This window comes from Oryctolagus cuniculus, chromosome 6 (assembly GCF_051225735.1).
Source record: "Oryctolagus cuniculus isolate XC-2025 breed Fujian yellow rabbit chromosome 6, ASM5122573v1, whole genome shotgun sequence".
NCBI lineage: Eukaryota > Metazoa > Chordata > Mammalia > Lagomorpha > Leporidae > Oryctolagus > Oryctolagus cuniculus.
Window position 1 is genome coordinate 68,706,168 of NC_142872.1, and position 23,510 is coordinate 68,729,677.

The 23,510-nt window shown below is 49.8% G+C and overlaps 2 protein-coding genes across 17 annotated transcripts in view; one reads left to right on the top strand and one right to left on the bottom strand.

Annotated features, from left to right (window-relative positions):
- The first annotated feature begins 55 nt into the window (after positions 1–55).
- Positions 56–9,620, top strand: HNRNPH1 (heterogeneous nuclear ribonucleoprotein H1). Of its 14 annotated transcripts, none has more exons than XM_070076521.2 (14): positions 56–194; positions 1,181–1,309; positions 2,559–2,714; positions 2,919–3,062; positions 4,541–4,679; positions 5,619–5,797; positions 5,895–5,966; positions 6,023–6,156; positions 6,301–6,436; positions 6,751–6,810; positions 6,903–6,992; positions 7,705–7,797; positions 8,252–8,301; positions 8,864–9,620. In XM_070076521.2, the coding sequence occupies exons 2-13, from the start codon at positions 1,213–1,215 to the stop codon at positions 8,299–8,301; spliced, it is 1,350 nt and encodes a 449-aa protein (XP_069932622.1). In that variant the 5' UTR covers positions 56–194; positions 1,181–1,212; the 3' UTR covers positions 8,864–9,620. The 14 variants fall into 14 exon arrangements, with proteins under 14 accessions (XP_069932622.1, XP_017206328.1, XP_089192367.1 ...); XM_051833820.3 differs by lacking the exon at positions 56–194 and adding an exon at positions 731–769; XM_051833822.3 differs by lacking the exon at positions 56–194 and adding an exon at positions 731–769 and having other exon boundaries at positions 6,903–6,962.
- A 3,411-nt stretch (positions 9,621–13,031) lies between these two features.
- Positions 13,032–23,510, bottom strand: part of RUFY1 (RUN and FYVE domain containing 1) — a 55,543-nt gene continuing 45,064 nt past the window's right edge. For all 3 annotated transcript variants that reach the window (XR_016236479.1, XM_002721301.6, XM_089336237.1), the window contains 6 exons: positions 20,842–20,961; positions 20,148–20,277; positions 18,166–18,260; positions 15,187–15,235; positions 14,241–14,318; positions 13,032–13,539 (listed from right to left, as the gene is read on the bottom strand). Coding sequence is in view for 2 of the 3 variants with exons in the window: in XM_002721301.6 (XP_002721347.1) it covers positions 13,396–13,539; positions 14,241–14,318; positions 15,187–15,235; positions 18,166–18,260; positions 20,148–20,277; positions 20,842–20,961 (616 nt within the window). In the remaining variant the exon portion in view is untranslated. The remainder of the gene's footprint in view (positions 13,540–14,240; positions 14,319–15,186; positions 15,236–18,165; positions 18,261–20,147; positions 20,278–20,841; positions 20,962–23,510) is intronic.

Below are 23,510 nucleotides of genomic sequence, written 5' to 3' on the forward strand. Positions count from 1 at the left end.
GCGCGGGGTCCGGCACGCACCGGCTAGCTCAGCCTGCGCCCACGAGGCGCGGCAGCGTGACCCCCTCGTGCGTGCGAAGGCCCGCGGTCAGGGTCCGCCGACCCCGGGCAGGGCAGTGGGTCGCACAGGGCGAGTTCGTTAGGCCAAAGCCGGGTACGGGGCTGAGAGCTGGGCACCGGGACCCACGGCAGCAGGTAAGGGGAGGTGGAGGCACACGGGCCTCGGGCGGCCCCAGGTGCCGCGGCGAGGCCGGGCCTCCGGGACAAATGCAGTTCCCGCCGGCCCCAGGTGAAAGGAAAGCCGCGCTCGTCCTTCAAGTCCCACCCGAGCGTGGGCACAAGCCTGGGCTAAGGATGGAGCCTGGGAGTACCACACGGCCCCGATAGGGCCCTAATCGCCGCCGCCATTCCCCTCCCCCACTCCGGCGGGTAAGGCTAGAGAACCGTTTGAAGGGGGACGCATGCGCACAAAGCTAAATTAGAAACCGCTGAGGCTCCAAGTTCAATATTTGCGGGAAAGCGCAGGCGCAGGAAAAGCCCGACGGGATTAGGGAGGGGGAGCTCGAGCTCAAAACGCATGCGTGTAACAAATGGTCGGCGGGAGGAGGGCCCGCTCGTGAAATTACGCATGCGCCTGAGAGGCCTGTGACGCAAAGGGGCGGTGCGGGCTCACACTGCGCACGCGCAGAACGTGCTCCAAAGGCCTTATTTAGGTTGCGCAGGCGCCTGCTGGCCATTTCTTCTTAGCCACGCCGAGGTTGGGTGTCTTGGTGAGTGCGGTTCTCTTGTTTGCCGCCTCGCGACCCCCGGGGATGCTATTTTTGCGAGGATTGCTTGTCCCCAGGCCTCCAGGGGAGCCTCGGGACCCTTGGCCAGCCTCGTGCTGCCGGTGGGGCCAGGAGCCGGCGGCTGACTGAGGGCTTCGGCGCCGAGGCCTGCGGGCCTCACCGACTCTATTGTGTGAGATGTCGGAGGAGGCGGAGCGGAAGCGGCCGCCGCCATTTCCTTGCCTCAGGCTGGCTCTGCGCCAGGGCCCCTCGGCTTGGGGCCTGGTGCGCATCGCAGGACGCGGGGTGCGGCGTGGTCCATACGGGCCCCGCTGCTTGTGCGGGGCGCCTGGAGGCGCAGAGCCGCTGGATGCTGAGGTTTAGGGTCTGATTGGCCCTCATCCCATCCTGCAGGCTGCTTGGACGCCGGGATTCGCGAGGAGACGATGATGTTGGGCACCGAGGGCGGAGAGGGATTCGTGGTGAAGGTCCGGGGCTTGCCTTGGTCTTGTTCTGCCGATGAAGTGCAGCGGTTTTTTTCTGGTGAGTGAGACGCGCGAAGCGGGAGTTGGCCATCGGGATTGGCGGGGCCGTGGCGCCCCCTAGCGGGCCGAGCCGGCGCCGCAGCCGTTCGCTCCGGTGCGGCGCGGGCCCAGCCGGCCGCGGTTACGCAATGGAAATGACGGAAGCCCCGCCTGCGGTCCTGGCCCCTTCGGGGGCGAGGCCACCCGGGTGCATCTTTTTGTTTCCTTTATGTCCCCGTTCATGCACCAGCCTTCTGCTAGCGATGCCATTCGCGAAAGGATGAGCTGAGAGTGATGAGTCCAACCCCCGCCCCCTTTTAGTCTGGAGGAAATTGCAAACTAGTATCTGGGAAAATAGTAATTTGCAGCGTTTTAACTATTGGTTTTCCGATTTGGGTGTTTCTTTGGGAAGGCGTGTCCTGCCTCGGAAAGTTTGAGATGCCACTTCTTTAATTTCAATGATCCTAATCAAGATTTGGTAATCAAAGAGTTCTTGCTCATCTAGTTATTGATGTAGTGCATGTGGCAGTGGAGGGTACTGACGCCCAGGAAGTTTGTTTGCCGCTGTAGTTTGTTTGCGTGTCGCTTGAATATTTAATGCCAGAATGTCCTTGTTCCCGTTATTAGTGTAAGATTAGGCTGATAAAGTTATGTTTGCAAGAAACTTGACATTTTTGGAAAGACTTGTAGTATTGTCTGGATTCAGTGTTGATTGCGGAAATCGACCTGTAAAACAAGAAGCAAGTTCGCTGGAAGCCACCTTGCAGGGGGCAAGGCTGGGTTTGGGTTCAGCTGTTCAACTTGGATCATTTTAAGTTGATAACATTGAGCCCTTTCCGGGTGAGTATTGGATAATGAGAAATTGTCATGTTGCTGATGTGGTACAAGCAACAGATGTCCCAAACCAAAACTGTGATGGGTTCACAAAGTGCGGTAAAATCGAAGTTCAGTCTTGAAACATTTTCTGAGACCTTTGAAAGGATTTGCCAGTTATGAGTAGCAAGCACTTAAGAGACAGGGAATTGAAAGTGCTTTGGTTTGGGTTTATGTGATGGATTGCACTATATCACTTAGAGTTTGGTTGATTGTGAGAGGATCACGATTTACATACTGAGGAGAGAGCTCTAGGCGTTGGTCATTAATGTCTTAGTCATTGTGACTTGCAGCTGATTGACTTTTTAGTGGTGACTTGATTAGGAATTTCATTTCTATCTCCCAGAGGTGGTTGTAGGTTTTAAATTCTGTATTAACGGTTGTTTTCTTTCCAGACTGCAAAATTCAAAATGGGGCTCAAGGTATTCGTTTCATCTACACCAGAGAAGGCAGACCGAGTGGCGAGGCTTTTGTTGAACTTGAATCAGAAGATGAAGTCAAATTGGCCCTGAAAAAAGACAGAGAAACTATGGGACACAGATATGTTGAAGGTTTGATTTATGTTGCCCTAGTAACAGTAAATACAACGTTAAACTTGGAAGTCTTACCCTGTTCTGAATTTTAGGTATTTGACCGCATGGAAATAGTCTTCTAAGGGAGTTTATGGCAGCTCTTCCTAGCTTATCTAAACACCCAGGAAGTCTGGAATGTGTTCTGACTTTCCAAAATTGACTAATTCTAAGCACCTCTTTCAGTATTCAAGTCAAACAACGTTGAAATGGATTGGGTGTTGAAGCATACTGGTCCAAATAGTCCTGACACGGCCAATGATGGCTTTGTACGGCTTAGAGGACTCCCCTTTGGATGTAGCAAGGAAGAAATTGTTCAGTTCTTCTCAGGTATGTAGTCCTGTTTGTTGCTGAGCAGTGAGTTTTGGCTAGCTTCTGGCAACATGACTTAATAGACCTTAAAGTTGAGTAGCTTAGGTAATGAAATAAGTTGTAAGTATATGCTGATGAATTACTGTTTTCTTCCTGGAGACCTTCAAATAATTTAAGCCCATCTTAAAGGTGGAAATTAAATACTTCCAAAATGTTAACTTTACTTGTATGAGTTTTCCTGTAGTTGTAGTTCAGAGTAGATCTTTGAGGATTGTCCTCAACAGCCTACCTATTCCTTACATTGCTGTTCAGCAAAGTACTTCAAATGAAAGGTAAGATCCCTTAACATTAGATTAGTATGAGCTAGATAATAATTTATAGCAGTCTCTGTAAGAGACACTTAACTTCGATCGTGGGACCACAAACATTTCTTACGGTCTGATCCTATACAAAAGATTATTAGGAAGCAACTTTGTTCAGCCAGCCTGTCACAAATAGTGTCATTCAAATGTGAGTAGATTGAAAACTTTAGTCTCAATATCTGAAATACAGAAAGCGTTTTGGAATTGTTTTGGGCCTAAAGTATTTGAATGTTTTTATGCTGAAGACCTGGTTAAGATTGCATGTTTAATAGAATGTTAGATCATATATTTTAAATACCATTAATATTGATGTGGTAAACTGATTTTTAATAAGAAATCCTTTCATGGTTTAGTGTAGTATGTTTTGAAATTTTGATTATTAGAATGTATCAAGTCCTAATATTGTGAGAACTTTTTGAATCAAGTCTGTTTTGTTTTATCTAAATTGGTGAGAATTGAATGCTATCTGTCAACGTTAAATATGAACATAATTTCATATCTTCTAGGAAAGTGCTTTAAGCCCTTTTTGTAAGCTTGGGAATGTATCCACGGAAAGGATTTTTCATAGACGGATTTTCCAGAAGTGAATCATACTACTGTTAGATCATAAGAGTGCATGATTGTGCTGTGTAGATCAGTTGTTCTGTTGAAAGTTTAGATTGAATGTTTGTCCATTACATGACTTAAGTAATGCTTCCATTTTTATATGAAATGTTTAAATGTGTACAGTTTTTAAATTTGAAGTTCCAATAATAACTTAAAACTTTGAAATATAAAATGAGGTAAAAGGTGTGTCTTGAATTTAGTAAAACTGTTTAATGCTTAAGTTTATTAAGTTATTGTATAATTCTCAACATTGAATTGCATAGTTTTTAACTGTTGAATTCTTAATGCATCCTGTGTTCAAGTTTTTTTTAACATATTGTGCCATGGGGTGTGTTAAGAATTGCGTTATACTTTGTAATGATGGAACTTCATATTATTGCAATGCATATTTAAAGAGTACTTGTTGAAAGCATACCATTCACCTAAAGTTAAAATTCTGGTTTATTTAAAGCTATAAGAAGAAATCATTTCTGGGCTTGTGATGTTAATATTGCCCCCCTACTGGGGTTATTTGTCCTTGGGTTGAAGGGTTGGAAATCGTGCCAAATGGGATAACATTGCCGGTGGACTTCCAGGGGAGGAGTACGGGGGAGGCCTTCGTGCAGTTTGCTTCACAGGAAATAGCTGAAAAGGCTCTAAAGAAACACAAGGAAAGAATAGGGCACAGGTGGGGATGGATGGTTGGTTGGATATGTCACTTTTCTTATGGTAAACAATTAAATCCATATTCTCTCTGCTTAAAAGGAGGAAATTAATCTATTTCCTAGTCCCAATGAATTGATTTTTGCCACAGTTTTCAAACGTCCTACATCAGTGTCCCATACTGCACTAAAACTCAATTTTAGGTTTTAAAATTGTCCCCAGTAAATTTGGTCTGATTTATAATTTTGTAACTTGGCCCCACTCAATGGAGTTGAGAGACTATGGCTTTAAAAAATTAATGCAAACCTGGCTTTAGCTGTAATAACACCCATCTAGTAAATTAATATTACCATAAGAAAATGTGATAATTTCTGATCTTGTTTTTAAAGTTGAAATGCAACAAACTTTTTCTTGCTGTATAAATATTCTGCATACATATTAATAAGCATAGCTTTCAAGAAATTGTCACAAAAGGTTTTATTCTCTTTGCTTGTGACTATTTTTCATTGAAGCATGCGCTTACCTATGCTGATTCCTACTAAAAGCATAGGCTGGGGTAATGATTGGCAAAAAGAAATGTGTAGTGTGGGCTAGACTGTTGGTGGAGGCTGGCTGTTTAGCCCACTTGCTATACATGCTGCCAATGGATGTGAGACTGGAAATGTTGGAAGTTGAGTGGAATTCTTTCCCTCCAAACACATTTTAGTCCAGTACTCCTCTACCCTTAAGGTTGGGCTCTGCCTCAGAGGAGTGTTTTTTTTTTTCTTTAAAATTTATATTAAATAATTTATGAGTGAATTTCTGGTCATTGCCTATGCAAATGTAAGAAATCTGGCTTTAAATACTAGTCAGTATCATGGCTATGACTAGATTAGACTGTTTTTTTTTTGTATAACTGAATACCTGTATGAAATGAACTAATGTTTTCTTCTCCCCTTCCCCTCTCCCATGAACAATGCTTTAGGTATATCGAAATCTTTAAGAGCAGTCGAGCTGAAGTTAGAACTCACTATGATCCACCACGAAAGCTTATGGCCATGCAGCGGCCAGGTCCCTATGACAGACCTGGGGCTGGCAGAGGGTATAACAGCATTGGCAGAGGAGCTGGCTTTGAGAGGATGAGGCGTGGTGCCTATGGTGGAGGTATGAGAGGTTTTGTGAGGGGCCGCTGATCTGTTTTGTATTTGAGTGTTCTCATTTAACTGATGGTGCTTTTTTTTCCCCCTTTTTTGTCCTTCAGGCTATGGAGGCTATGATGATTATAATGGCTATAATGATGGCTATGGATTTGGGTCAGATAGATTTGGAAGAGGTAAGGTAAGAATTGAATTTCTAAGCTGTGGGATATTTACACTCTTGTCCATCTAGACCTCAATTACTGTTTTTCAGGAATGTCTGATCACAGATACGGGGATGGTGGCTCCACTTTCCAGAGCACAACGGGGCACTGTGTACACATGCGGGGATTGCCATACAGAGCCACTGAGAATGACATTTATAATGTAAGTGTGAGATGGACTCAGGCGAAGTGTTCACTGTTGGCAGGGAAAATGGGTGACTGATTAGGCAACACTGTATTCTAAAACTTCAAGTTTTTTGTAATATTAGAAAACTGATTTGATTCTTTGAAATACCTTATGTTTTAGTTTTTCTCACCCCTCAACCCTGTGAGAGTACACATTGAAATTGGTCCTGATGGCAGAGTAACCGGTGAAGCAGATGTTGAGTTTGCAACTCATGAAGATGCTGTGGCAGCTATGTCAAAAGACAAAGCAAATATGCGTAAGTGTTTCAAGCATTTGGGGGCTCTTAGCAGGTGGTTGTGTGACAAACAGTAGGAATGCATGAGAAATGTAATGGGTAATTCTTAATGGCTGTGTTTAAAGGGTATTTACATAATTGACCATTTAGATGAATGTGTAAAGGCTAAGTTTTGAAACTTGAATTAGTTCAGGTAAATTACCCAAGAGAGACAGCTATAGGTTTTTACCCGAGTATTTGGAAGTTCACAGGTACACTTGTTTTAAGAACTTTAAAGTGCTTACTTTGCTTTCTTTCACCAACAAATGTTTTCAAACTTTGTTTTCTCATTTCAGAACACAGATATGTAGAGCTCTTCTTGAATTCTACAGCAGGAGCAAGCGGTGGTGCATACGGTAGCCAAATGCTAGGAGGCATGGGTTTGTGTAAATATCACTTTAGTGTCTTTTTTTTAAGCTAACCTTGTATGCCTTTTCTCTCATTTCAGAACACAGATATGTAGAACTCTTCTTGAATTCTACAGCAGGAGCAAGCGGTGGTGCTTATGGTAGCCAAATGATGGGAGGCATGGGCTTGTGTAAATATCGTTAGTTTTTTTAAAAACCAAAACATTTATATCTGTATAAGGCAATTATAAGTTAAGTTAATCTATATTTAATGATGAGTTTAGCATAATTAAGTTTGCTTAACAATGTAAGTTAGCCAAGAAAACAGTTCCTTGATTTGAATAAATTTTGTGTTTGGCTTAATAACTAACTGCTTAAATACTTGTGAATTAACATTGCTTAGGCTAGAAATTTCAAAATAGATTTAAGTATTGTCGGGGGGGGAGGGCACTGTATAATGAAACTAAATATTTTAATATGAGTATAAAGTTTAAAATAAATACATGGCCAAAACATTAAAATGAGTTAATTTGTTGAGCATAATTAGGTGTTCAGTGCTAACATGCATATTGATGTCCTTAGTAAAACTAAGGGGGAAACCCTGCTAAATCCAGTCCAAAAGTTTTCATAAAATTGTCACAAACTGCCTCTACTTAAGGAATTGTGAATTTAGTCCTGCTGATGTATATTGTGTTAACTCATGTGGTTATAAATATTTGACTAGTTTATGGTAAATTGAAGGATAGTCTGGTTATATATAGGCAATAGGCAGAAGGAAGCAGAGGGTTAGAGTAACGTAAGATCAAGACTGCAAAGTCTTAGATGTAGAATGACAAGCCCGGTACCACCAGGTACCACCTTACGCAAGGAACAAGGTTCTAATATTCTCTTAACTTAAAACAGCGAACCAGTCCAGTTATGGTGGCCCAGCCAGCCAGCAGCTGAGTGGAGGTTACGGAGGGGGCTATGGTGGCCAGAGCAGCATGAGTGGATACGGTAAGCCCGTTTTTTAATATACTTAGAATAAGTCAGGTTTCTTTAGTTGGGAATGTGCAGGCTCCTTTTTTGGTGAAATTAGGACATTATAAATCTATGCTTTATCCTAATGTAACTTCTTAATAGCTTAATTTTCAGAAGCAATCATTGGGAGGGGGAAGTGTACTGTGAAGTAAACACTAGTCATTGCGACTGCGGAATACTGTCGAGCCAGAACAACATCTGCCTCCATTTATTGAAACATGAAATAAAGTAGTTGACTTTTTCTGTCTTTTGGTTAGCATTAAAGCAATTTTTGATGGAGGGAGACTTAAAGAGTAGAATGGTGGTTGGGTTCAGGACCGTATTTACTAGTCAGTTAACCTAGGGATTGGTTTTATTAATTATTTTTCAATTTGGTCTAAAGAATGGTGATTTTGGTATTATAGTCTTACCCTACAAAATCCTTTTGCAGACCAAGTTTTACAGGAAAACTCCAGTGATTTTCAATCAAACATTGCATAGGTAAATATTTTCTCAAAAAATATAAATTCCCAATAGCAAATACTGATATGTTGTAATACCACCTTCCATAGCAGTCAATGGCTCTGACTTCACTCCATGGAGGCTGCCATTTTGGGCACAGTGAGTTGCTTTTTAGTCCAACTTTGTCTCACTTCCTGCCCACCATGAATAGGAAAAGCAAGAGACTTCCCCCGTGCTCCCTATTCATATACCATTCAATGGACGCCTTGTGAATGCTTATAGTAAATTTTTTTTAAAAATGCCTTGTTTAGTTTTAAAAACATGAAGTAATTTTGCAATTTTTGAAAAACACTAGTTTTCCTTTAAACTTAATTCTCTATGTTGATCCTGAAGAATCCGTTTAAATGGTAGCACAAGAATCTGGCAAGTTGGTACTGCAGAGAAAAGGGGTTAATTGAGACTTGTTTGGAGTCGGGATTCCCCTACTTGGACAGCAGCCATTTGCACTCGTATACCTTTTAAACTTTTTCTTGGAATGCAATATTTTATTTGACTGATGAACTGACACTGCTCCTAACTTGTCAACTTGCTCTCTCTGCAGGTAGCCAAGGAGCAGTGAGCAGCAGCTACTACAGTAGTGGAAGCCGTGCGTCAGTGGGCGTGAACGGAATGGGAGGGATGACTGGCATGTCCAGTATGAGTGGGGGATGGGGAATGTAATTGGTCCTCATCACTGACTTTTGGTCAACTTTTTTAAAGGAAAAAAAAATACAACTTTGGTTTAACAGTTTCCGCCATATGAGCTTGTGATTTATGCTTACTTTATAAGTGGGAATCAAGATTGTCAGCATAAGGTTCAGTATTTTTGGACATGCGTCATCTGGGATGTAACAGCGGCAAAGTTAACTATATAACTGTTAAACAATTTTCAGCTTTTCTCAAGTTAGTTATATTGTAGGATGTACTTAAACAGTAAGCGTATTTAGGTTAAAGCAGTTGAATTATGTTAAATGTTGCTCTTATACCACATTACATCAAACACTGTTTGGGTGCATGTTGAAAGACATGCTTTTTTGTAAAACAATAGGAGCTGTGTCTACAATTAAAAGTGAAACATTTGGCATGTTTGTTAATTCTAGTTTCATTTAATAACCTGTAAGGCACGTAAGTTTAAGCTTTTTTTTCTAAGTTAACGGGGAAATTTGAGACGCAATACCAATACTTTAGGATTTTGGTCTTGGTGTTTGTATGAAATTCTGAGGCCTTGATTTAAATCTTTCATTGTATTGTGATTTCCTTTTAGGTGTATTGCGCTAAGTGAAACTTGTCAAAAATAAATCTTCCTTTTAAAAACTGCACTTTGCTTCAGTGGACTGTTTCTTGGTGCTCTGGTCCTGCCTGGGGCGTGTGTGGGTCCAGGACTCTGGCTGTGGCAGAGGTTCTGCAGTGGAGGCTGTTATAGATGTCTCCAGACTTCTCTTCCCTCCAGTGCAACTACAGGTAAACTGGCTTTGGGGCCCTTGTGGAGGGCTGTGTCTGTTTGCCCTGGCTGCACAGGACCCAGTCTGCCTGCCTGTGATGAGCACTTGCTAATAAATTAGCACTTGCACAAAGCAGAGGGATTGGTGCGGTGCCCTCACTGCATGGCCTGCATGTCCACGAGGCCCTCCAGCGTGGCTGAGAGAAGTGCCGGAGGCCGCGTTAACTGAAGGCTGCTCTTTCCCCCTCTGCACTTGGGGGCAGTCTGCTAGGAGCTTAACTCTGTTTTAAAATTGGGGATTTTGAGCTTGTGTCTTTGAACATTCATTCCCTGTAAATCTCCTTGGGTAGAAGAACTTTGTCCAGCCAGTGTGACTAGTTTTAAGCCGTTGTTGAGGTTGCAGTCCTATTAGGTGGGACTCCAGTGACACCCTGGCCAAGTTGCTTTAGGGAATTCATTCAACTGCCACTCAAGTTGCACTGGGCGCAGAGCTTGGAATCTGCACTGCAGTGATAGAGGCTGGTAGCGCCTGTGACACCAGGTTTCCCTCCAGTTCCTTTGTAAGGTCAGCAGTTGGACAGACTGAAAAGTTGCGTTGTCCATGCACCTAGAGGACTGGCATGTATGCCCTCCTGGGAATACTGCAGCTGGAGTGGATCTAGCTTTCATTTGGGCCCCAGGTGAAAAGTTCTTGGAGGCGGTGTTCCAAATGCTTCTGAATTCTTGGCAAGCTACTCGGGAACTGCTGAAGGCTCGAGGGTTCCTGTGTGCTTCAGTTAACTGTTCATGCTTAGGGACATCTCTCCTTGTTAGAGAATCAAGTTGAAGTGAATGTAGCTAGGTGAATCTGGCTTACAAAAAGTGAGTCGGCCCCTGGAAGCCTGTGCCATATATTGGCCCAACGCCCCCTCCTGGGAGCTTCCCACCAGGGACTCAGAACCTCTAGCCCTTGGATTTTTCTTGTTTGAAAGGACAGAGATTGCCCATCTGCTGGTGTATTTCTCAGTGTAGGGCTAGGCCAAAGCCAGGAGCCTAGAACTCAGTCTGGGTCTCCCTGTGGGTGGCAGGGACCCTTGCAGGGTACACAGCAGGAAGCTGGAATGGAGAGCGGAGCGGGCACTGCTGTCTGGGATGTGTGTGTCTAGCAGTGAGGCACTGCCTGATGACTGCTCCAGAATCTGCAGCTCAGTAGCCTATGTGGAAGCTTGAGAAGCACTCGGAACACAGGTCTTGTTTTCCAGGTTGAGCATGAAGTGTGGTGCCAAGTTGGTAACAGTGTATTGTGGATTGAGTAGAAGTTACAAGTTACTTGACACTAAGGCAGCCAAATATTCCCTACATTTGTTGCTGACTTTGACCATTTGTTGCTTGGTGGAGGGAAGGCTGGGAGAAGGGGCAGGGGATGATGAAAGAGAAACCTTCACTGAGCACTTTTTTTTTTTTTTAAAGTTTACTTGAAAGTTAACAGGAGGAGAGGCAGAGAGAGAGAGGTCTTCCATCCGCTGGTTCACTCCCCAATTGGCTACAACGGCCAGAGCTGAGCTGTGCCAATCCAAAGCCAGGAGCTGCTTCTGGGTCTCCCACACAAGTGCAAGGGCCCAAAGACTTGGGCCATCTGCTTTCCCAGGCCATAGAGAGCTGGATCTGAAGTGAAGCAGCCGGGACTCGAACTAGCACCCATATGCCAGCTGCTACTCCACAGTGCTATCCCCTCACTGAGCACTCACAGGAGTGAGTGGCTTGCCCAAGGGTTTCCAGCAAGCTGGGGAGCCTAAATTGGGTGTGCTGAAAACAAGCTAATTCTAGGAACTTTGGGTCATGTGGTGGTCTGTAAACTTGATGAGAGTCCTGTGGGAGGCTAACAGCTGCCCAGGTTGAGGGAGGAGGGCCCTTGGCAGCTGCTTGCTGCCATGCATTTCCACTGCCAGGGTTTAAAACCTCCCACCCTGGAACATGACTGGAGCTGTGCAGATGCAGTCTGGACCTGGTGGCTGTGCCGTTGCCTAGCTGTAGGGAAGGGGTCAGCATGGCACAGTGGGTTAGGCTGTCGCCTGTGATGCTTGCCTTCCTGACTGTTCCATTTCTGATCCAGCTGTCTGCTAATGCACCTGGAAAAACAGCAAAAGATGGCTCAAGTGCTTGGGGCCCTTCTTACCCACACAGGAGTCCCCGATGGAGTTCTAGGCTCCTGGCTTTTGCCTGGCCCAACCCCAGCTTTCGCGGCCATCTAGGGGGTGAACCAGTGGATGGAAGCTCACTTGCTTGCTCTCTGACTCTGCCTTGTAAATAAATTTTTAGCAAGTACCCTGGGTGAATTCTGGGGCTTAGCCTCCTCTATCTCCCTATCCTAAAACTTACTCAGTAAACTAGACATCTGCAATCTGCTGAGATCATAATGGAAGTGTCAGAACCATACTGAGCCATGTTTGTGGGTGAGCTTTCTGCAGGGAAGAGGCGGGCCAGTGATCAGAGGAGTCGGGACAGCAGGCATCAGAGTGGGAGTGAAGGCAGGGCTCACCCAAGCAAGCTGGCATTTCAGAGGCTGGACAAGGGTTGAGGTCCTGGGCAGATAGGTTGACCCTGGCCGTGTCTGAACACTACAGTGCTTGCTCATGCCTACCTTCTAAGTTCCAGGACGTGACCCCTACCCCCCGGGTGTATGTGAGCATGAGGAGGAAGACTTGGAGCTGCTCCCTCACCCACAGCCAGCACTTAGTACTGCCTCTGAAAAAGTACTGCCTCTGAAAATAAAAACATGACTGGTTTCCCACAGGTGTCTCCATCTAATCTGTCAACTCGCAATTATACAGGCAGTCCCTGATTTAAGATGGCTGTTTCATGATTGTTTTACTTGGTAGCCAATAAAATGATATGAGGCACCTAATGCCACTTGATGTGTCTGAACATGTTAGGGTGGACTAAGCTAGGCAGGGCAGCTCTACTCAATGTGTTCTTCAATGTCACTTTCAATTTGTGGCGGGCTCGTTCAGGCCCTGCCATCCTATGTTTAGGAGCATTTGCACGTTGTGTGACGGGGTCATTCCTGAGGATCTGGCAGGCCCAATCAGGGCTGGGCCTGGGCAAAGCCAGGAGCCTGGATCTGGCATCGGAGTCCTCAGGCAGGGACCCCGGTACTGCAGCTATGACTGCTGCCTCCCAATGTCTGCCCCTCCCCTCCAGGGCCTTCAATCCTGAGGACTCCTTGAGGGGTGGCCCTGTGACAGACCTCCAAGAGCCTGCTTGGCGGCTCCCGCAGAGCTGACCTAAGTTCAATTTTTATACAACAGAGTGAAAAATAAGTGATTTTATTGCAGGCCCAATGATAGGAACTCACAAGGGTGTGAAGAGGCGAACCTCTTGACTCTGGCTGAGAAGGCACGCCCACAGACCTGCCCCCTCTCCCTTGAATAAAACACTGCACATCCTGAAAGGTGGGAGAGAAGCTGATTATGCACTAGCACAGTTGCTGCAAAACAGTAGGCTAATTCTTTTGAAAAGTGGAGAATGACAGTAGCAAACTCAGTAAGTCACATGTGAACCAAAGCCAGCGAAGTCTGAGGAAGCTGGAAGGGTTTGGAACCCAGAGGAGCTCTTCCGGCCCCGGCACAGACAGTCCCAGCATGCCGTCTTCCCGCCGCGCCCCAGTGGGGAGGTCAGGAGGCCGTGGAGGAGCAGCGCTGCAGCAGCAGCGTGTGGCAGCTGTCGCACACGCGCACGGGCTTGGGGTAGGAGGGCAGGGCCAGCTCGTTGCTGGAGCAGGTGCTGCAGAAGATGTGGCCACAGTTGCGGCAGTGGTGCTGGGGGAGGGGGAAAGAGGCGGTCACGGGCCGTCTGCACAGGGGATGTGCCCTCACCCCCCACCCGACGTCCCTTTCATGCGTTCTCCACCCCCCCCCCCCCCCCAGAAGCGTTGCCAGTGTGGCCTCCTTATATTTTCCTTTTCTGTGAGCCCGTGGAATGCTGGGGGGGGGGTCCCTGTAACTGCAGCATTCCAGGGGACCCCAGGGTTCCTGGGCACATCACAGACACGTAGACGACTGCTCTCCACTGGGGCTGCACCTCTGGCTGGCCCTGCCCAACCTTCGGCAGGCACAGGGGACAAACGTGACCTCAGGCAGCCTTGGGAAGCAAGTACCGCCAAGAATTTGGGAGGACTCTGGCTTCCGCTTTTCCACAGAGACTCAACAGAGAACAGTGATCAGCACGGAGGGCTGTGGGCGGTGGGGCGGGCCGCCTGGAATACAGGGTGGGCCCGGGACCTCCTGTTCCCCGGAGCCTGAAGGCAGGCAGAGGAAGGGGCAGCCCAGGGCACCAGGGACCTTCTTATGACCTGCTGCCCCACGGATGGTCTTTGCCTGACCTGGTCAGAATTTGCAGAGAGAATTCTGAGATGACCGGAGTAGACAGAGTAGGCCCGTCTCCAGGAGGTCTGCCAGTTAAGGGAAGGGCTGAGGCCGAGGGGCCGGGCAGGACTTCTTGTTACCCTGCCCCCACGTACCTTTCTGCGGGCGATGGAGAACTCCTTCTCGCACTGCTTACAGTGTGTGGCTTCGTCATCTTTCAGCCACGTGTGCCCCTGCAGAGGAGGAGACGAGACAGCCTCTGAGGGGCGCAGCCAGCTGGGGTCTGCCTGCAGCTGGGAGCCAGGGCGCTGCCCCGAGGGGTCTGTGGAAAGGCACACGCGCTTCTTCTGGGCCCCTAGCATCTGCTGGACGTTGTCTCGCCCAGGGCATCTATCCTCACAGCAGAGAGCCCTGCTGTGTGGCTTCTCTCCTCGCTCGCTGGCGCTCTTAGCTGTCTCTCTGTGCACACACTTTTGCGCGGTGTGAGAATAATGAAGACAGGCAGCTCACCGCAATCACACCCAGGGGAGGGTTGCTATTGGTGCGGACAACTGGCTGCTTCTGACCTGCCATGACTTGGCAAGTTAGGTGCCCAAGAGACATCAGGGTCAGTGCTGAGGGTCCTGGAGGGGCCACGTATGTGGAAGAGCAGAACAAGGCCCCAGGGTGGAAGTCCCAGCGCAGGAGAGGTGGGCGGGGGCCATCCTCCTCAGAACAGCCTGCTCCTGTCCTAAGTGGAACAGTGCTGCCCCCTCAGATGGTGCAGGAACCTGGTCCAAGTCAGGCTCAGACTGAGTGGTGACGGTTCAGGGTCCTGCCGGGCACCGTCCATCTCTGGCCCTTCTCACTTGAATGAAGAATCTCTTAACAACAACAAAAACCGATCTCCGCTACCTTTTTCCTTAGGGTTCCCGTAAACTACAGGCCCATTTCCAGGCTCCAGCTGATGGCACAGGAATTGAACTCAGGAGACCAGGGGCCTGGGAGTTGGCCCTGCCACTTGTCCGCACAGCCAGTGCTGCCTGCTGCTGGGACTACAGAGGAGCAAGTAGGTGCTGTGCACCTGCAAGCAGCGCTGAGGGTGGACACCAACACCAGTACCTTCAGGGCCTTGTTTACTTCTTTTATGTCTTCCATCTTCAACTTGGATCTAAAAAAAAAAAAAAAAAAAAAAGAGGCCATTTTATAGCTGTGGAGAGAGGCTCTGGGACTCTGGCACAGCTAACTCCAGTGACCTGGGCTCTGCAAAGGGTTGGCATGGGTGAGGCAGGAGAGCCCTGGGGTCCCAAGATCACCTTGTTGCACCAGCTCATGTGGCCACCAGCTGTGGGGCTGAGCCTGGGGACTGAATCTGGCTCAAGAAAACAATTACTTAGTTGCAAGGGTTTAAAAAGATGTGTAACAGCTGCCATAATCTAAACACAGAATGGGCAGGCGTTCAGCCCAGCAGTTAAGATGTTTGCACCCCACATCGGGTGGAGTAACCCGGGTTTGCTACCCTTCTGGCTCCCAACTCCAGCTTCCTGCTAATGTGGACCTGGGAGGCAGTGGTGATGGTTCAAGTAGCTGGGTTCCTATCACCCATGTAGACTGGGATTGGAGTCCCAGCTCCCAACTTTGGCTTAGTTCAGCCCTTGCAGGCGTTTGGGGAATGAACCAGCACATGGGAGCTCTCTTTGTCTCTGTCTCCTAAATAATAAACAAAGCAAAATGGAGAGTGAGCTCTTGGAACACAGGTTTCTGGCATCTCTGGACAGCAGTCCCTGCCTGGACGTGTGCTCCCTGCGGGGCAAGGGTGCCCTGCTCTGCCCAGCAGGAATCCTACTCCGCAGGCTCTGTGGCCTGCACTCCTACCTGTTCTGGCTAGAAGGGGCAGGTTCTGAGAGCAGGGAGGGTTGTTCTTGGTCCATTCTTGTTAGAGCAAGTACTGTTCTTTAGCTAATGTCCACTAAGAGACAGGAATGAACACAACCTGAATGGGCAGAACAAGGCAAATACAAGGAAGCACTGCACCTGCAACTGTGGGCTGCAGTGCAGGCCTTTCCTGTTAGTCTGACCTGTCATCGGACTAAGCGTCAGAACAGCAGCTCTCTGGCCACCACAGACGACCACTGAAGGAGGGGTTGGAGAACAGCCCTGTGGCCTTGGCCAGTGCCCAGGCAGGCAGTGCCTCCCCTCCGTCAGCTGCCCGGATGGGGGCCTGGGAAAGCAGGTTCAGACGGCGCTCTGGAGGTGCAGGGACTCCTGCTCTAATCTGGAGGGCAGATGAGGAAGAACCCGGATGAGTCCAAGCAGAAGGGTCTGAGAACACGCTCCTCCCCCTCTGCGCCTGGCACGGGCTCCCGGGAGGGAGGGGGAAGCAGGGAGAAACACACAGGCAAGCGTGTGGGCGACCCTGTGGGCTGCGGGCACCTGGCCCTGCAACAGGCACACACCTCCACTGAGACGGGCAGGGTCACCAGTGGCTGGGGCCCCGGGGGTGAAGTTGGATCAGGCAGTGGCAACAAGACCATACATTTTCAAGTGCAGAGACCACACAGGTTTCTGAAGTGGATGCTCCACCGGCAGGGTGAACTCTGATCTGCCCTGCTGCCTGTCCAGCGTGGAGGAGGGTGCGCAGGGGGAACGTGCTCACCACCACTGGCTGCACACCCCTGCAGCCAGCCAGCTCCATGCCAGCGCTGGCCTCCTTTTTTTTTTTTTTTTTTTAATGTTTAGTCTCATCTACTTGAAAAGAAGAGTGACAGATGGAGAGATCTTCCATCCTCTGGTTCACTCCCCAACAGCCAGGGCTAGTCCAAGCCAAAGCTGGGAGCCTGAAACTCCATTCAAGTCTCCTGTGTAGGTGGCAGGGGCCCGTGATCTTCGGCCATCACCTGCTGCTGCCTCCCAGGATGCATAGCAGGAAGTTGGATCAGAAGCAAAGTAGCTGGGACCTGAATCAGGCATTCAGATGTGGGATGCAGCTGTCCCGGGTGGCAGCTTAACCTGCTTCATCACAAGGCCTGAACTGCGGTCTGGGTCTGGTTCTGGCACGTGTTCCTCGAGCTGCTTCTGTCTGTGCCCCTGTGTATGGAGCTGCTGTCAGGTGGGCAGGGCTGGGCAGGCAGGGCTCAGCAAGGGCCTGAATGGGGCCACGCTCCCGCCAGTCCTAAGATTCTCCTCCTTGACACCAGAGCTTGCAGGCTGAGAAAACACCCGAGCATATCTGTGCACCTCGTGGCTGTTTTCAGCCGCTTCTCAAGCGAGCCCCAGGGGCGGGCCTTTTCTGGTGAGGTGTCAAATGCTGGGCCTGAGCCCAGGCTGTGCAGGGCTATCTCTTTGGTCAGGGTACTTGTGCCTGGCACTGGTCCAGGACTCAAGGGCACAGGAAGGACAAGCTATGCAGGACCTCAGCTGGATGGTGCTGCTGGCCCCAACAGCGCCTACCCTCTTCCGCGAGGCAACCAACAGGCAGGAGAGCAGGGCTGGGAGGTGGAGACTGATTCCTGACGGCTTTCTTGGCTGAAGCCACTTGAGCTGTCCCTTGTAGCCCAAACCCAAAGACAGAAAAAGCTCTGAACCCACTGAGTCTGAAATGCAATCATCACACAAAAGGGCGAGTTCCAGTCTGCACCATGACCCACAAGCAACCTGGCCAGCCTGGGATATGGAGGAGAGCAACTGTGAGGGTGTGTGCTCCCTTCGCACCAACCAGCAGCCTGGCACCACAACTGCAGTCTGCGGAGAGGCAGGTGGGCTGTGCTCAGCAGCGCCAGGGAGTGCACTCGTGCAGCGGCCCGACTGCGGGCCGGCCCAGTGACTTTCCCATCACCTCGGCAGGTTGGGGAACGTGATAGTTCTGGTCCCCAGAACAGAGTATTCCTGAGGAGTTAACTAACTAGTAATTAGTAGCTAGTTAACGAACACCCTTCTTGGTTCCCCAGAGGCTGGCCTGCCTTCCGGGCAGGGCGCTGTTGGTTCCCTTCCAGCAGCATCTGGCCCGTGATGGGTGGGGTGAAAGATGGGAGTGACGTTCCCCGTGGGGAGGGCGCCCAGGCCCCAGCCCTGCACACGGAGGGAGGGAAGCTGGGCTCTTACTGGCTGAGGTGCAGTCCCATTTCCTGGAGGGCTTGCTCCTGCTCATCACACACCTTCTGTAGCTCGGCCTTCTCGTCCTGGAGCCCCCGCAGCTCCTACAATGAACAAACGAGGCACCGGACACCAAACCACGCCCCCCCCGCCCCCTTGGGAGCACTAGCAACTGGAGTGACAAACAGATCAGGATGTTCCAAGGACTGCTGTATCAAGGTCATTTAGACAGGGTTCTTCCTGCTCCCTCTCCCCCAGGATCTCAGCTGGGGACAGGGTTCGGTGACATTCTTCAGGCATGTTAAACAGCTATCTGTCCAAAGTATTTTAGATTTTTAAAACACATATTTAGATGAACCTTCCACAAGGTTACAAGAGGCCGCATCAGGAAGGCCTCTGTGAAAGGTGACCTTTTTGGTCTGCACTGAGAAAGCTGTTTGCGAGAAGGGCCGGGCAAACCTTCCGGGGAACGCATGAGCAAAAATTATGCCAGCCAGGACGTGGGACCTTGCTCATGGCTCAAGAGCGGCCAGACCGACCATCAGGGGCCCATGAGACCCAGGGATGGGCTATGGGCAGGACGCTACCCAGCGAAGGCAGCGTTGGCAACCACGTCACCTGAGGCTGGCGCATCCAGGCTGGGGACCCAGAAAGGAACTGGGGGTTTCCCAGCTCATGGGGAGCAGCAGGAGGGCTTAGAAGGATGGCAGCCACCTACCCACCTCCACGGCCTCTTCTGACCCCAGAGCCTGCTCACCCAGGGGCTCCTGACAGGCCCCTTGCCTTTTTCTGCCTAAAGTACTTTGTTTGGTTCTTTTGTTGGAGGGCTGGGGTAATCTGAGGCTCAGACCGAGTATTCTGAAGTGGAATAAAGGGCTGTCTTCCAGGCTCAGCAGGGGCTCTAAGCCCTCTCTTGCCCCCCACCCCCAAGGGAGCTCCCTTCCCAGCCGACCCCGAGAGCCGTGACTGGCGGCTACCACACAGTACGGTGACAACAGATGTCAGCGTGTTGCACATTTCTCTATGGAAACAACAAACTACAAGATAGGATTTTGGATGTTTCTGCCATAAAGGGATGTTAGATGTCTGGAGATAAAAACAGTATCCTGACTGCACACTCTGATATATACACAGACCGAAACATCACATAGTATTCTGAATGGGAGCAATTTTTATGTCTGTTAAAATTAAAAACAAATTGTGCAGTGGTATTCAATACTGTGTTCAATACCACAAAACCCAAGCTGGGAAGCTGCCCAACCTGTTCACCAAGGAGAGGGTCATGGGCGCCCTGCCCCTGAGAACAGCCCGGGCAGCCACAGTAAGCAGGCCACGGTCAGCAGGGCAAAGGCTCCAGTGCCCTGGGAGGTCCAGCTCCATGACGACATGGGAGCCTCGCCAGCACCCCCACTTGTCTGGCTGGCTAAGAGCCCTCGGACCCAGGCCAAGCGTTCAAGTGAGATGGGCCTCCAGAGCAGAGAGGCAGCACCAGCAGCAGTCTGGGGCTCAGGTCTAGCCCAGGGTGTCTTAGGGCTTGGGTTAAGTCTGCTTCCCAGGTCACCTGGCTAACCTCTGGGATGAGGGGGGGCGCTGGCAGCTTCCTCCCTCGTAAGTTTCTGACCCACTCTCCACACGGGAGCCGGTACGCGTCTTGTGGTAATGCATCTGTCCAGCAGCTTCCTGTCATGCCCGCAATAAGCCCAGATTCTGCCCCATGGCTCCATGCCCCTTCTGCTCTCCACCTTCACGAAGACAGAACCCTTATGCCTGCCGCATGCCCGACAGGTGCTCTGCCCAGGTCCCCAGAGGCCCTGTGCAAACACTGCACTCTTTCTCTGTCCTCAGAGGGCGTCTGCCTTCCCGAGCTCACTGCTAGGCTTACTGGCCAGGAGCTGCAGCAGAGGCCGAGGGAAAGGGCGGGTAGTGGAGGGAGGGCAGCCCTCCCTCACCCTAGGGCCTGGCTCCCAAAGGCACAGGGCTGTGCCTCCTACCTTTTTCAGTCCTTCCACTTGCTGCAGCTCCGTCCGCAGGAGAGAGCAGGTATCCTTCTCGTGCTGTAATTCCCGCTGGAGAGCTTGTCTCTGTTCTTTTTCTGATTTCAACTCTTTCTCTAGACTTGAGCTGTTTCCCCAAAATGAACTGGAGTTAGTGTCAGGGCGAGATCCCCATGGAAGAGCCACAACCCACAGTCCTGTACGGGCACCGGGGAGCCCTCTGCACTGCCACTGAACGAGACGCTCCGGGCCAGCCGCCCCTCGCCGAGGGCAGGCAGGAGGGGCAGGCACTCCAGGCGGCCCTGCACATGCTGAGCAGAGGGAAGAGCTCTGAGCCGATGGTGCCCACCAGACTCCACTCCTGAGAGGGAGCCCTGACGGGCAGGGTACCACCGCAGTTATTCTTTCTACAACCCACAGCCGGCGCCCAACGGATGCCAGAGGGAGGAGGGGAAGGAGAAAGGTACCAAGGTCACGCGAGCGCTGGCGGGAGGTGTGAGCTGGGCTGACCCCTGTTCTGCTCTCCCACTTGGGTAAGGGGGATAAAGCCGTCTGCTGGCTCCCCCAGGCCAACCTGGCATCTGTGCGCCCTCCCCCGCACTGGCCGTACAGGCTGAGTCTGAGGCCAGGCTCGGCCCCAGTTCTTCCTGGAGGTGAGAGGTGGGAAGTTGTGCGCGGCCGCGCTGCCTACCACTGCTCGTGCAGCTGGGAGAGCTGCAGCTGCAGGGCGCCCACCCGGCTGCCCAGCTCCTGCTGCAGCTTACGGCTCCGCTCCTCAGCGCCCCGTCTCGCCTGGTCTGAGAGCTGTAACCTACACGGTGTAGAGGGAAAGAAAACATCCCACTCAGTGTACTTTCTTCCAATGGTCTCCCAAGAAGCATTCTGAACCAAAGCTGTTGTTGGGGATGTCAGATAAAAAGTAGACCACAGCTGCCTGCTGTGCCAGCATCCCATGTGGGCACCAGTTCGAGTCCTGGCTGCCCCACTTCTGATCTAGCTCTCTGCTATGCCCTGGGAGAGCAGAAGAAGATGGTCAAAGTGCTTGGGTCCCTGCACCCGCATGGGAGACCCGGAAGAAGCTCCTGATTGCACAGCTCCAGGTGTTGCAGCCCTCTGGGGAGTGAACCTTTCTCTGCCTCTGCCTCTCTGTAACTCTGCCTTTCAAGTAAGTAAATAAACCTTAAAAAAGAAAATAAAAACCAAGATACCCAAGCAAATCTGAATTTCTAATGGACAACAAATAGGTTCCTGTATTTTCAGCAAAATTACATCCTAAGTATGTCTCATATATTCCTTGGAATATATACATTATATGACAAATATATTTGTTGTTTATCTGCAATTCAAATTTAATTTGGTATCCTGTATTTTTGCTTGGTTAATTTTCACAATTGAGGTGACTTCTGTGTCGTGCCTTTTAAAAGCAGGCTCTGGCATTCTGATTTTAAAGTGAACGAGCAGCCAAGATGGCTGCTGTGTGTGCATGGCTCCCTGTGCTGTGCTGCACATATATGGGGGATCATCACCCTCAGGCCAATAGCCCCTCCTGCCAGTAGACTCCGGGTACGGCCCCGCCCCTCTGCAGCCACACTCTCCGCCCAGCAAACCCTGACTTGTTCTGTGACTGTCTCTCTGAAAACATCACACAGATGCAGCTGTACTTCTCCAGCCTCCGTCTCTCAGAACGTTTTGGGAGCAGCCTAGCCTGACACATTTGGTGGTTGGTTCCCAACGCGGGTGGAGCTGTACCTCACTGGACAGACTGACCGCCGTGTGTTTATCTGGCCACTCAACACAGGACACTGGGTGCCTTCTAGATTTTGGCAACTATGAACAGAGCTGTTGTGCAGCTCGGCACGCTGGCTTGCGGGGATACGATTCTCACCTCCCCCTGGCAGAATCCAGGAGTGCCACGTGTAAGGAGGCCTAGCTGTTGCAGGGAATCCCCCACAGGGTCCGTGCTGCCTGGCATTCCCACCAGCAAAGCTGTGGCTCCCAGCTGCTTTGTGCTCTCAGCAGCACTGTGTGGTCATTAAAAGAAACAGGGGCAGGCATTTGGCCTAGTGGTGGAGACCCTGGTTAGATCCAGCATCTTCACTGGAGGATCTCCGTTTGTTCCCCAGCCCGTTCTGGCTCCTGATTTCAGCATCCTGCCTCTTAAAACAAAAGTACTTTAACAGGTGTGAAGGGGCCAGCACTGTGGCACAGCAGGTTGAGCAGTGGCCTGCAGCGCCAGCATCACATATGGCATCCCCTGGCAGCTCCACTTTCAATCCCATTCTTTGCTAATGCGCCTGAGAAAGCAGCAGAAAATGGGCCCTGGCATCCTTATGGGAGACTCAGAAGCTCCTGGCTTCTGGCTTCGGCCAGGCACAGCCCTGACTATTGTGGCCATTTGGGGAATGAACCAGCAGATGAAAGATCTTTCTGTCTCTCCTTCTCTAACTCTTTCAAATAGTCTTAAAAAAATATAGATGTGTACTGGGAACTCATCATGGTCTTGATTTTTTAAAACTTGTTTATTTGAAAGAGAGAGATGAGAGAGAGACTGGGAAATCAACCTAGGTCTGCCGCTGGGCAGCAGGGACCCGAGTCCTTGCACGACCTGCTGCCTCCCGGGGCGCGTTATCAGAAGGCTGCAATCAGGAGCGGTGCTGGGGAGTGAATGCAGGCACCCCCTGCCACGCAGGTGGCCCGAGTGGTGTCTTCACTGCCGCACCACACGCAAGCCCCTCATCATGTTTTCACCGTGTGTTCCTTCCTGGCTAGCGACACTCAACGTCTTGTCTTGAGCTTGTTTGCCCATCATAGGTCCTCTTGGTGAAGTGTGAGCTCAAGTCGTCGTCCATTTTTAAAGTGGACTCTTTGGTTATACTGCTGAGTTTGAGAGTTCTCTATATACTCTGGATACAAGTCCTTTGTCAGATATGTAATTTGCAAATATTCTCAAACTTACAACTTGCCTTTTAAATTCTTAATTGTATCTTTCTTCTTCCTTTTTTAACAGTACATAACATGTATTAATATTTTCAAGGATTGGGATTCACTGGTCATTTGGAATTGAAAGTCAGTTTTGTGGCTGGCACTGTGGCATAATGGGTCCCAGCTTGATTCCTGGCTGCTTCACTTCTAATCCAGCTCCTGGCTAACATGTCTGGGAGAGCAGCAGAAGATGGCCCAAGTGCTTGGGCCACTGTCACCCACAGGGGAGACCTGGAGGAGGCTCCTGGCTCCTGGCTTTGGCATGACCCAGCCCTGGCCATTGTGGCCATCTGAGGAGTAAACCTACAGATAGAAAATCTCTCTGAACCAGCAGACAGAAAATCTATCTCCCCTTCTCTCTGTAATTCTGCCTTTCAA